A 13854-nucleotide genomic window follows, 5' to 3' on the forward strand; every position below is an offset into this window, starting at 1 on the left:
CGGGCACAGATGGGAATCCTACCACCAGCCAGGCTCAGATAGATACCTCTTTTCCTCTAACTAGGCCTGAATGGGATTTCAACATGGCAGAAGGTAAGGAGAGGTTCCGGGTCTACTGCCAGACTCTAATGGGGGGTCTTCAGATGGCTGCTAGGAAGCCGACTAATTTGGCTAAGGTAGGAAATGTACAGCAGGAGAAGGATGAATCTCCAGCAGTTTTCCTAGATCGGGTCACGGAGGCGTTCTGTACCTATACCCCCATGGACCCAGAGACTCTCGAGAACAAGGCGGCTGTTATCAAGGCCTTTGTAAAACAATCTGCTGCAGACATTAGGAGAAAACTGCAGAAGATAGATAGACTAGGGGAGAAAAGTCTGCAGGACTTGCTGGTAGTAGCCGAAAAGGTGTACAACAACCGGGAGCCCCCTGAAGATAAACAGGCTCACGCCGTGGCGGCTGCCAGCAGTAAGCAAACCCGAGACCTGGCCAGGATTCTGCTGGCTACCACCACGGACTCTCCCTAGGAACGGGACCGCCGCCTCTGACAGCTTGTGAGTGACCGGAAAAGAGGTAAGGAAACCGCCAGGGAAGGGAGGTGGAGGCTGCAGAAGGATCAGTGTGCTTACTGCAAGGAGATAGGGCATTGGGCCCGAGAATGTCCAAAGAAGGCCGGCGGGAAGGGAAGCAAGACTGATCGAGTTAAAGTCTTAGAGCTGGATGAACTGATTAGGGAAGTCGGGGTTCGGACCCCCTCCCCAAACCCAGGGTAACTCTTAGAGTGGAGGGGACCCCTGTTGACTTCCTTGTCGACACCTGAGCGCAACATTCGGTCCTCCGTACACCTCAGGGGAAGCTAGCAAACAAGAAGTCCTGGGTACAAGGGGCAACTGGTATGAGCCAGTATTCATGGACTACCCGAAGAACGGTAGATTTAGGGATGGGCTGGGTATCCCACTCCTTCATGGTGATACCGGAATGCCCCTACCCACTATTAGGACGGGACTTACTGACCAAGATTGGAGCTCAGATAATTTTCAGTCAAGGGGGGCCTCAGGTCACCGATGGCAAAGGCCACCCCATCCAGGTCCTGACTCTGAGACTGGAGGATAAGTACCACCTCCACCAGAAGGTGTCCCCAATAGAGAGCAACATGGACAGATGGCTACAAGAATTCCCCACAGCTTGGGCAGAGACAGCGGCGGGGGGTAGGACTAGCCGCTCACAGGACCCCAATCCTAGTAGAGCTAAAACCAGGAGAAGGCCCAGTAAGAATCAAGCAGTACCCTATGTCTCAGGAGGCCCGGAAGGGAATCCAGCCTCATATCCGGAGACTGCGAAGCCTAGGGGTACTAGTTCCCTGCCAATCTGCCTGGAACACCCCCCTCCTGCCAGTCAGGAAGCCTCATACGAACCAGTACAGGACCTCCGGGAAGTAAATAAAAGAGTCATGGATATACACCCAACTGTTCCCAACCCATATACTCTCTTGAGCTCCTTGGCACCCTCTAGAGTCTGGTATACCATATTAGATTTAAAGGATGCCTTTTTCAGTCTGCCGCTGGCGCCCCGAAGCCAACCCTTATTTGCCTTTGAATGGCACGACCCAGAGGAGGGCTTTAGCGGACAATTAACCTGGACACGGTTGCCTCAGGGGTTCAAAAATTCGCCCACCACCTTTGATGAGGCGCTACATGAGGACCTGGGTGAGTACAGGAGGGAGCAGCCTGGCCTCACCCTCCTCCAGTACGTAGATGACATCCTGATTGCTGCTGACACGGCCGAGGACTATGAGTGGGGGACCCAGGATCTGCTGGCTACCTTGGGGGCCTTAGGGTACCAGGCATCTGCGAAGAAGGTTCAGATATGCAGAGAGAGAGTAAGTTACCTGGGATACATCCTAGAGGGTGGACAGCGGCGGTTATCAGATGTCAGAAAATAAACTGTCCTGAAAATCCCTACTCCCACCTTCCGAAGGGAAATAAGGGAATTCCTTATGCCTCTGGATACCGGGTTTTGCTGAGATCGCCAGGCCCCTATATGAAGCTACCAAAGAGGGGAGGGCGTTTGAATGGACTGAGAAAGAAGAGGCTGCCTTTAACCAGTTGAAGAAAGCCCTCCTAGCTGCTCCAGCCCTGGGCCTGCCAGACATTACAAAGCCCTTTCACCTCTTTGTAGACGAACACAAAGGAATAGCGAAGGGGGTTTTAACTCAAGCCTTGGGCCCCTGGAGCCGCCCAGTAGCATACCTGTCTAAGAAGCTAGATCCAGTAGCTGCCGGCTGGCCGCCTTGCCTAAGAATTATGCGGCAACTGTGCTCTTAGTCAAGGACGCCAACAAACTGACCCTGGGGCAGGAAATCTGGATCACAACCCCGCATGCCATTGAAGGAGTTCTGAAACAGCCTCCTGATAGATGGATGAGCAATGCACGTATGACCCACTATCAGAGCCTCCTACTCAACCCTCCTAGATTTCGGTTCCACCCTAGTGCGACCCTTAACCCTGCTACTTTGCTGCCCGACCCTGACCTAGATGCCCCACTACATGACTGTGCGGGAATCCTAGAGCAAGTACATGGATTCCGGAGGACTTGACCTACCGGCCCCTCCCAGATGCCAAGGCCACTTGGTTCATGGATGGGAGCAGCTTTATACAGGACAGGCACAGGTATGTGGGGGCAGCGGTGGTCACTGAAATGGACACTGTATGGGCAGAGGCTCTACCCTCCAGGACGTCAGCCCAGCGAGCAGAGCTCATCGCCCTCACTAAAGCGCTAACGCTGGGGGCTGGAAAACGGCTCAACATCTACACAGATAGCCGTTATGCATTTGCCACAGCTCATGTTCATGGGGCAATCTATCAGGAGAGGGGATTACTGACGGCAGAGGGACGGACTATAAAAAATAAGCAGAAGATACTCGACCTGCTTACGGCCTTATGGCTTCCTGCCAAGTTAGCCATTATCCACTGCCAAGGGCACCAGAAGAATGATGACCCGGTAGCGAGAGGTAACCGAAAGGCTGATCAGGCAGCCAAAGCAGTGGCCCTTACCTCAATCCCCACCATGGCCCTACAACTACCGGACCCGGGGGACCCAGTTTTACCAGCCCAGCCCAAATACTCCCAGGAGGAGTTGCAGCGGATCAGGAAACTCCCCCTGGCCCAGGAGATAAAGGGATGGTGGTATACACCGGACAAAGAGCTCATACTGCCAGACCGGCTCGGAGTCCCAGTATTAGAACGCATGCACCGGTCCACCCACCTGGGGGCCCAGAAATTAAAGGATTTAATCCGACATGCCGGAATCAAGATTCACCAACAGGACACCAAAATAGATCAGGTTGTATCCACCTGCAAGACCTGCCAACTTACGAATGCGAGGGCCGGGGCGAGTGAAAGAGGGACCAGACTCCAAGGAACCAGGCCGGGAGCACAATGGGAGATCGACTTCACCGAAATTAAGCCAGGAAAGTATGGTTATAAATATCTTTTAGTATTTATAGACACCTTTTCTGGATGGATAGAGGCATACCCAACCAAGCACGAAACAGCTCAGACGGTAGCCAAGAAACTGCTAGAAGACATCCTTCCCAGGTATGGATTTCCTGCTATGATAGGGTCAGACAATGGACCAGCTTTTATTTCACAGGTAACACAGACAGTAGCCAAGTCTATAGGGGCAGATTGGAAATTGCATTGTGCTTATAGGCCCCAAAGTTCAGGGCAGGTAGAAAGAATGAATAGAACTCTAAAAGAGACCCTTACCAAATTAACCAGAGAGACTGGCGGGGACTGGGTGTCTCTCCTACCGTACGCCCTTTACCAAGTACGGAACTCTCCTTAACACCCTGGGCTTTACCCCCTATGAGATTATGTTTGGCAGGCCACCCCCTATCATTCCTAACCTCAAGGCTGAGCTTCTTGCTGAATTTGAAAACCTAGACATATCTTTTCTCTTAAGAGGGCTCCAGAGGGTGCACGAGGACATTTGGCCGCGCCTCCATGCCATCTATGAGGCTGGCCTGACCCCAACGCCTCATCAGTACAGACCGGGAGACTGGGTTTTTGTCAAGAGGCACTGCCGGGAGACTCTTGAGCTGCGTTGGAAGGGCCCCTACGTCGTAGTGCTGACTACACCCATCGCTCTCAAGGTAGACGGCGTCGCAACCTGGGTCCGCCACACCCACGTCCTCCCAGCTGATCCCTCTGCAGTCCGGGAGGACCTCGTCACACAATGGAACCTCGATCACAATCAGCGCAACCCGCTCCAGCTCAAGCTACGGCGCATTCAGCCCGCCTGATGTTGGTAACTCTATTGACCCTGTTCGCTGTCGCCCATACTGCTGGGAGTCCCCACGCCCCCTACAATCTAACCTGGCAGATCATAGACACCAGCTCGGGGACAGTACTTAATCAGACTTCCCAGATTCACCCTAAGAACACTTGGTACCCGGACCTTTACATAGATTTGCTAGACCTCATCCACGTTTCATGGGACCCAAGCTTCACCCAGGGCCACCATTTCTATGTCTGTCCCGGGCAATCACGGACTCCGCGGGGGCACACCCGGGACCCATGCGGAGGAGCAGAGGACTACTTCTGCGCCTCCTGGTCGTGTGTCTCGACTGGACACATCTGGTGGACTCCCCCAAAAACCGATGACCTGATAACCATGGCTCGGCCGGCGGCACCGGCCTGTCAGAAATATAGCAAGGGTCTCCACACCCCATGCAACCCTGTGCGGATATCCTTCACAGAACAGGGAAAGAAAGCAACAGGATGGGACACTGGTAAAACCTGGGGAATTCGCCTCTATGATAAGACTAGACTCGGGGCTATGGACCATGGAGGATTATTTACCCTTCGAGTACAGGCAGCACCCTCTCACCAACAGACTCCAGCAGGAGTAGGGCCTAACCAAGTGCTGGCCCCCCGACCTGTCCCTACCCAGGCGTCCCCGCCCAAGAGCACCCGGGCCCCGGCCTCATAGTCCTCCGCATCCCTTGTCTCTACCGGGGCATCCTCCGCATCCTCTGCCCCGTTCTGTACCTCAACATCTGACACAGACCCCCTGTGGAGCATGGTCATAGGAGCATATCATGTTTTAAATGCTTCCCGACCCGACCTGACCGAGTCCTGTTGGCTCTGTCTCAATGTCCGGCCACCATATTATGAAGGTATTGCTATTAGAGGCAATTATACGATGGCCTCCAATTCCAGCTCCTGCAGGTGGCAGCAGGCCACCGCAAGACTAACCCTCCAGGCAGTAATAGGGCAAGGTACTTGCATAGGCCGAGTGCCTCCTGAACACTCACATCTTTGTCTATCAGTCCCTAGTGGGACAGCTTACCTGCTCCCCCCCAAAATGCATGGTGGGCCTGTCCCAGCAGCCTCGCTCCCTGCGTCCACTCCCAAATCCTCAACTCCTCAAAAGAAGGTTTTTGCATACTCGTCCAGCTAATCCCCAAGCTAGTATATCATTCAGGGGAGGAAATACTTAGCAGGTTAGGTTCTGCTAACCCCCGGAGTAGGAGAGAACCTGTCACAGCCCTAACCCTGGCCGCGCTCTTAGAGCTGGGACAAGCAGGGGCAGGAACTGGGATATCCTCGCTTGTCATACAAGACAAGAACTATGAAACCCTAAGAACAGCCATTGACCTAGACATAGAAAGAATTGAAAAATCCATTACCCATCTGCAAGAATCCCTTACTTATCTGAGGTAGTACTCCAGAACAGAAGAGGATTAGACTTATTATTCATGCAGCAAGGAGGCCTATGTGCAGCCCTAGGGGAGGAGTGTTGTTTTTATGTTGACCATTCAGGAGTTATTAAGAAATCCATGGCCCTCATAAGAGAGGGACTGCAGAAGCAGAAGCTAGAAAGGGAGCAATCTCAGTCTTGGTATAAGTCTTTATTTAACTGGTCCCCATGGTTAACTACTCTTATTTCCGCCCTCGCCGGACCCCTTGTAATCCTACTAATGCTGTTGACCTTTGGCCCTTACATTATCAACAGACTAGTCCAGTTTGTCAAAGAGCGTATAGGGGCGGTTCAGTTGATGGTTTTGAGCGCCCGGTACAGGCCTCTAGAAGCAGAAGACGAGGTAGAAATGCAGTCCGTCCCATGATTGGGCCCGTAAGTTCCAAGACAAGGGGGGAATGAAAGGGCAGAGCAGGACTGACTCCATTTTGTCCTGTATCCTCCATCTTGTGTAACTATGTCCCTGACATGACCCCTTCTCCAAGAAAAAACACAGAATGTGTCAGTTACCCAGCTCACTCTTAAGTCAGCCAATGGGAATGCAAGGGGAACTAACCTAAGGCCAAAAGTATGCTGACCGCATCCTGTCTTTGTGTAACCGGACCCTAGCCCATCCTGTCTTTGTGTCACTGGACCCTAGCCCTCACCCAACCAATCGGAATCGGCCAACTCAGTGGCCCGAGCATCACCCCACCACCCGACCCCAAACCCTATAAAATTGCTGTGCTTCTGGAACTCGGGGCTCTTTTGCATCCTGCCGCTGCGTCGGTGGAGGCGGAGAGACTGGGCTCAAGCTAGAATAAAGGCTCTTTGCTTTTGCATCGGACTCGGCTCCCTGGTGGTCTTTGGGGATCTTGAAATCTGGGCATAACAGTATCCAGGAGAACTACTTCTCAGTGACATGAAAAGAAATGGAATCTGATCTCAGGGTGGAAGTGGCAACCAGTGAGCCAGTTCATGAAGTGAATGATGACTGCAACAAAGAGTCCCCAGCACACCCATCCCCAAGCAAGGAATCCACAGAGACACAAATCAGCCTTCACAACAACAGCCTTGACTATTAAGCTTCCCACCAGCGTTTCAGGCAGTTCTGCTACCAGGAGGTAGCTGGCCCCCATGAAGCTTTTAGCACACTCTGGGAACTCTGATGTCAGTGGCTGAGGCCTAAGATACACTCAAAAGAAAATCCTAGAGCTGCTGATTTTGGAGCAGTTTCTTACGATCTTGCTGGAGGAGCTCCAGACCTGGGTGAAGAAACAGCGTCCACAAAATGAGGAAGCTGTAGCTCTGGTTGAGGATGTACAGAGAGTGCCTGGGCAACAGGTGAGAAAAGGAAACCAGAACCTTGTAGTTTTGATTATAAGAAGTTGGGCTGAGGAGCACAGGTATTTAGTTACTAGAGAGGTGCTTAGTTGAGAAATATACACTAGCCCTCTGCCACCCACCAAAATGCTAACTTTAGTTGGTCCTTTGCCCTTAGTCTATGGGAAGAATTTCACATTTGTTGAAATATCAGACATTCATATATTCAGTGAATGTTTAGAGACCCTAATTAAAGTGGTAAAAATACTCAGAACAGTTCTCTAAAACAAGGTCAGGGAAAGGAAAACTGCCCTTTACTAAGGAGGTCAGGAAAATTAGAGAGGTTGGTGAATTAAAATCTAATCTCTCTTGCTAGAAGGTACATTGAGAACACAAAGCCATGGGTAGTACGCTAAACAAAGTTGTATTGGAGTTAGTCTTTCCTATCTGGATTAACAGGGTTGGTTAGGGACAAAGTGACAAGTTTCACACAATATCCTCATGTGGAGGTAGAGACTAGGTCTGAGATCCAATTAGTGTAACCACCTTGTATACTTTGGGAGAAGGGAGGTGTAAAAGGCTCAGGAGAAGGAAAAGTAAAACGAGGGTTAGGTTGTGAGAGACTTAGTGGAAAAAGGCAACTGAAATCTGGATCAAAAGTCTGGGAGAGGCATAGAGTAATGGAGGAGTGTGGGTCAGAGGAATGCCATGGCTTACGTGGCTCTGTGGTCTGAGCAGGAAGCAGCTGGCTGGCTGCTGAGTCTAGGCTGGAATAGGAAGTAGTTATGTTTCCCAGTGAGAAGGTGAGATATAAATGAAACTTTGTAGTTTTTGGCATAATTTGGAGAGGGAAGAGCAGCATGGTGGGAATGCGTTAGGTAAGAAATTGAAGAAGTTAATTTAAAATCCATAGGATTGGAACCATTAATGATAATTAGAATGGAATGAAGAAGGGCAAGCATAGCACACTTATGAAGTTAGAGTTTGGAGAGGTGAACTACCTGAAGTAGGAAACTCTATCTACTAATAATCTTCCTGGTCCCAGTTCCCCTTGGTGATGGTGGTTCCCTTGTCGTCCCCCACCATTTCAGAACCAAACTCTGTTTGTTTGTTGTTATTTTTAAATGTTTTTATTGATTTTTAGAGAAGGAGGGAATAAAGAGAGGTAGAAACATCATTGATTGGCTGTCTCCTGCACGTCCCCCACTAGAGATTGAGCCCAAAACCTGGGCATATGCCCTGACCAGGAATTGAACCAGTGACCTCTTGGTTCCTGAGTCAAAGCTCAATCACTGAGCAACACCGGCCAGGCTTTCGTTTTTTGTTTTTAATCTTCACTGAAGGATATTTTCCCATTGTTTTTAGAGAGAATGAAAGGGAAGGACAGAGGGAGAGAAAAAGAGAGAGAAATATCAATGTGAGAGAGACACATTATTGGTTACCTCCTGCACACACCCCGACCAGGGCTGGGGATTGAACCCACAACCCTTTGGGAGCAGCCAGAGAATCACTGAAATCCCATCTGAAACTGGGGTTCATCCAGAGGAACAGAGCTCACAGCAAAGACCACAGAAACAGAAGGTAAGCGGAAGCCTGTGCCCTCGCCTGAGCGGGGGCAGGAATAATCACCTATGGGAAGAACAGATTTGAGCTTGGGTTTGCCCCGGGGTTCCAGATTAAATGCCTTTGAAATATACCTAAAAAACAAGATTTCAAACTAGTTGATGGTAATAGCACATAAACAGGGTGGAGACCCTTTGCATGTTAGCCAAATTCTCTTTTATTACTATTTAATTCTATTATGTTGGAATTGGTTGTATTAAGATGAACATGTTTACCGTGACCTTCTGCATAGTAGTTCTTCATGTACTTAAAGACATTAAATAAACCCTGCCCCATCCAGCTTAATCTCCTTCAGAATACATTTCTCCTATTATTTTTGCCTTTCTTTCAAAGCTCTAGTTTTTGTTTTGTCTCAATTATTTTAGAAAAAAAATTAACTAAAAATTTCCTTAATTTAGGTGAAATTCACATAACATAAAATTAGCCATTTTCAAATGAACAATCAGTGGCATTTTAGTACATTAAAAATGTTATACAGCCCTTGCTGGTTTGGCGTGATGGATAGAGCATTGGACTGCGGACCAAAGGGTCCTAGGTTTGATTCCGGTCAGGGCCCCATGCCTCGGTTACAAGCTCCTCCCTGGCCCAGGCTCTAGTTGGGGCACATGTAGGAGGTATTTCCTTCTCTCTTCCACTCTCTCTGAAAATTAATGGAGGAATGTCCTTGTGTGAGGATTAAAATATATATATATTACATAATCACTACTTCTGTCTAGTTCTAAAACATTTTATTAAAGGAAACACTGTATCCATTAAGCAGTTTCTATTCATTCTCTGTCGATGGATCTGCCTGTTCTGGACATTTCATAGAAATGGAATCCTATAATATGTGACTTTTTGTGTCTGGCCTCTTTCACTTGGCATGTTTGCAGCATGTATCACTTCATTCTTTTTTACGGCTGACGGATATTCCATTACATGGACAGACCAAGGCTCTATAAGTCTCTTTCCACTAAGCACTTTAGCTCCATACATTTTTAGATAGCCTAAAGACCACTGCGACCTTTTCCACTTCATTGAAAGCTGCCCTTGCAGGTTGCTAAATAAGTTTTAAAAGCCAGCTCATCTTTATGACTCAAATCCTAGGAGGAGAACATGGTGTCTTCATGCTATTTATTTAAATTGGTAAGCTTCTGCTAATGAAATGGGTAATTGTCTAAAAGGTTTATTAACTTTTGTATTTTTTGAACAGTGTAAATATTCTATCAATATCTTTTTAAACTTTGCCATTTAGCATTTATGTCCTTTCAATCCTTGGGAACATCTGTGCTATCTTGTGTGTGATTTCTGAAGCTTTGGGGTCTGAGTAAAGGGGGTAGGACTCACTGTGTTCCAGTTCTGCTCCCGTCACTCACCATGCCCACAGGCTGCTCAGATCCCAAGTGTTGTAACCTCCCCACTTCCACAGACCTCTGAATGTCATCAAAATGAACCATTTCTTTTGTAAAATTCTTGAAGGTGGGATCTGGGAAAGAATACATAATCTTGGTCTGAAAAAAATAAGAGGTTTGAGTTGTGGTATTTTTAAGAGTATTTAGTTATCTCTAGTGGGCTGTGAGGCACTCCCCACCACCACCATTATTGTCTTAAAATTTTTCTATAATGTGCACATATGTCTTTGGAATGAAAAAAAACTTTAAAAAAAAAAGCTGTTTTGCGAATAATCATCTAGTAAAATTAACTTCTCTACACACAGTGAGGTATTGGCTATGAAAGTCTTCCTCAGACTTGACTGTGCATCATACTCATCGGGGACATGTTAAAATAGATTCCCAGGCGTCATTTCCAGACTTTCTCAGTAGATCTGAGGTGGGTCCTGGGAATATGCATGTGTAACAGGCTCCCAGGTAGTGCTGATGCTGTTGGCCCAGAGATCCCACTCGGAACCTCTGTTAGTGGAAGCTGCCCTCTAATAGTGGATATTTCTCCCCTCGCCTGGCTTACTCCACAGGCTGCCAGGAACCATCTCCAGAAGAGGGGTCTTCAAAACCAGGAGATGGTGCTGGGCTCGGTACCACGGAGATCAGGTGAGCTGTGGTTGATGTTTTTTGTCTCTTGAAGTTCCCATTTCACTTTGTACTGACTCACTCTAAAACTCATTCTTTCCCAGAGATGTTATAAAGAATTTTATGTGGTCCATTGAGCTTGTTGTGGGTTGTTTTCTTATTCTGTCTACTCAGGCATCACATGGCTGCTTATCTACCCCAATCCTTCCCAAAGAGGCCATACCTCCCTTACCTTGCTTTGCCTCTGACCTGATAACTATCGTCCTGACTCTGCCCCACCCCAGGGCTAGAGCAGTGCTATTTTGTTTTATTTTATTATTTATTTTTATTAATTTTTAATCCTCACCCAAGAAAAGTAAGGTTACCACAAATTTGGAGCTAAAAAGTGTTACAATTGGAAAATAAAATTTAGCAGAAGATTTAGTCACATGAAGAATTCAATTAGGTATTACTTCTTTATGGTAGTTTAATTGTAACTCTTTCCTCATTCCATTGTTTTCCTTCTCCAGAGTGTAATGTAATTTTATTCTTTCAGGTTCTGAGATGAAGAATGGGGTTACAAAAGAGAATCTAAAATGGGATCATTCAGAAGTGGTAGAAAGAACAAGGATTTACAGAGAAAGTTTAGTAGAAAAGTTTTTTGGCACTTTGAGTTCAAAACAGGCTAGGAGCATGAACCAATGACAAGAAAGCAACATAGACATTGTCCAGAGGAGAATGAGGATACAGCCCCATCCCAGGAGAGGATGAGTCACCAAGATATTTTGGACTGAGAACTGGAAAAAGCTTCTAAATGTCATGAATGTGGGAAAAGCTTTAGCTGAGTTTTTTTTTTTTTTTTTTACCTTGTTTGGCATCAGAATCCACAGAGCACAGAAGCCTCACAAGTACTGTGAATACAGAAACGGCTTCAATGAACACTCCAACCCCACTGCCCACCTGAGGACTCACATAGGAGAAAGACCATACTAGTTCGGGGAATGTGGGAAAAGCTTCAACCAGAGCTCCAGCCTCATTGTCCACCAGAGGACCTACACTGGGGAGAAGCCTTATCAGTGCACTATCTGTGGGAAGAGAGTCAACAAGTTCCCATTTAGCACTCACTGGCAAGTCCACCTTGTGGAGGGCCTGTACCAGTGTGCCCAGTGTGGGAAAAGCTTTAAGAATACCTCCTGCTGAGGCGGCTGATCGATGTTTCTCTCTCATCGATGTTTCTAACTCTCTATCCCTCTCCTTTCCTCTCTGTAAAAAAATCAATAAAATATACTAAAAAAAAAAAATAGCTCCTGCTTCATTGCCCACCAGGAAACCCACACTGGGGAAAAGCCACATAAGTGCATCCAGTGTGAGAGAAGCTTCACTAAGAACTCTTCACTCATATGCCATCGGGATATACATAAGAGATACATAAAAGGAAGGAAGTGATGTCCAAGTTTGTAGAAAACCTGACATCAACTCCTTAGGTCAACATATGTTTCTGAGAGCTTTCCTCTGTGGATAGTTCTACTAGCCAATCCCTGGCTTAGCAGTAAACTTGACAACTGGATCTCAAGAACCATGTCCAGGAATATGAGTCAACCTAAGAATGCAGAGCCCTCTTTCTATTTCTGCCTAGATACTTCACAGTCTTGTCTCACTGTGGATTTCCATTTTGCTTTGAAGGGGAGAAGGCTATAAAATCCATAATTCCTGCTGGGAAACTATGGTATCCTTGTTCTGAACAAAGAACATGTAGCTAGTGGCCTAAGAACTGTTTCTGAGCCATATCAGGGAAGAAATACTGTCCCCTCATGGGGGGGAACATCTAGAATTTTAATAGCCTGAATCTGTTCTAAACCAATAATTGACCACTAGGTACCTACTACTATATACTATTGCAGCCTTCAGGTCATATTCTGCAACAGAGCCATGAACAAAGGAAAGAAAGGCTAGGTTAAGCCATTGGGTAATATGAAATCAAAGCAACCTAATCTTAAGCAAGTGTGATATCTAGGTTAATTTTGTAAGATTTCTCATCACCATCACTCCCAACCCAGTTTTTGGTTTCTTCTCTCGCAGCACTTATACAAGTTTATAAACATTATTATCTCTGATGAAAATAAAGGTATTTCTCCCTCCCCTTCCTTGGCCTATGGTTATAATTTTCTCAATTAGAAACTGCACTTGTGTCGAAGCCTGCAGGGTTCTGAAGAGGATCTATGCAGAAAGAGAATTAGGGGCAAGAAATAGGGAGAGGAGGAATAGAATTTGGTGGGAAGGATTTGAGGTCACAGTGAAGGGAGATCATAGGCATAAGGAAAATATAGGAACTGCAGGAGGCTGTGCCTGCATGTGAAAGGGAGAGTGAATGTGAGGAGCACTCGGAACCAAAATTACTAGTACAACTTACTGATACCGAACAAGGTGTAGATATTCCAGCTTCTGTGAAATCTCCATAGATAAAATGGTAAAAGATGGGTATGTTATACAGTTCTTGGCCCTTACAGGCAAGATGTTAGTACCTTGGCTAAGGTATGTTGAAAAGCGAGCAAAATGGTTTCTGAGTTTGTTTGTTTTTTTGAGGATTTCAATATGAGCAAAGCAGGCCCCCCCAAATTTTCATTTTTCTAAATTTTGGGGAAGAAGAGAATGCAAAGGCAGGACAGAAGAACATATTTCAGTATTTCCTCAGTTTGAGCCTTGCTGGAGCTACTCTAAGATTCCCTGCATACAGTATCCTTAAGCATGACCCTTATAACAAGCTATGTAGGTTAGTTCCCAAAGTCACATCATTACATACTGTGCACAGAGGCAAAAATTAACATCTTCCAAAATCCTGGGCAAAGGCAATGAGTTAGGCTTGAATGTGACCTGTTTGGGACAGCCTGGCATGGAATGGATATATTAATGAAAGGCTTTGGATATGAGCTTGAAGAAGTTAGATTTGATGACAGCAGAGCCAGTGAAAGTCAATGAAAAAGCTAAGGAAGTGGGGATATTTAATGAGGCCTCACTATCAGGGTTCTCCCACTCATGGGTTTGCAGTCGCTAGGGAAAACTGATGCAAGTGTTGACCTCCTTGCAGTTTTAGTTTGCCTCTACCCTCCAACGTGCTTTATTCTAGAGTATGCTGGGCAGAAAAAGGAACACGGTACTATAGCTTGTAACACTTGCCTGTGAGCTA

At 47.0% G+C, this 13854-nt stretch overlaps 1 protein-coding gene and 1 pseudogene across 1 annotated transcript; both read left to right on the top strand.

The window, feature by feature from the left end:
- The first annotated feature begins 579 nt into the window (after positions 1-579).
- On the top strand, positions 580-6586 carry LOC139009125 (uncharacterized). The gene has a single exon (XM_070413161.1). The coding sequence runs from the start codon at positions 893-895 to the stop codon at positions 1937-1939; it is 1047 nt and encodes a 348-aa protein (XP_070269262.1). The 5' UTR covers positions 580-892; the 3' UTR covers positions 1940-6586.
- A 4648-nt stretch (positions 6587-11234) lies between these two features.
- On the top strand, positions 11235-12006 carry LOC139009485 (zinc finger and SCAN domain-containing protein 32-like; annotated as a pseudogene).
- Positions 12007-13854: the final 1848 nt, after the last annotated feature.

The sequence above is a fragment of the Myotis yumanensis genome, unplaced genomic scaffold, assembly GCF_028538775.1.
Source record: "Myotis yumanensis isolate MYYU_CA2020_CCGP unplaced genomic scaffold, mMyoYum1.0.hap1 SCAF_4, whole genome shotgun sequence".
Taxonomy (NCBI): domain Eukaryota; kingdom Metazoa; phylum Chordata; class Mammalia; order Chiroptera; family Vespertilionidae; genus Myotis; species Myotis yumanensis.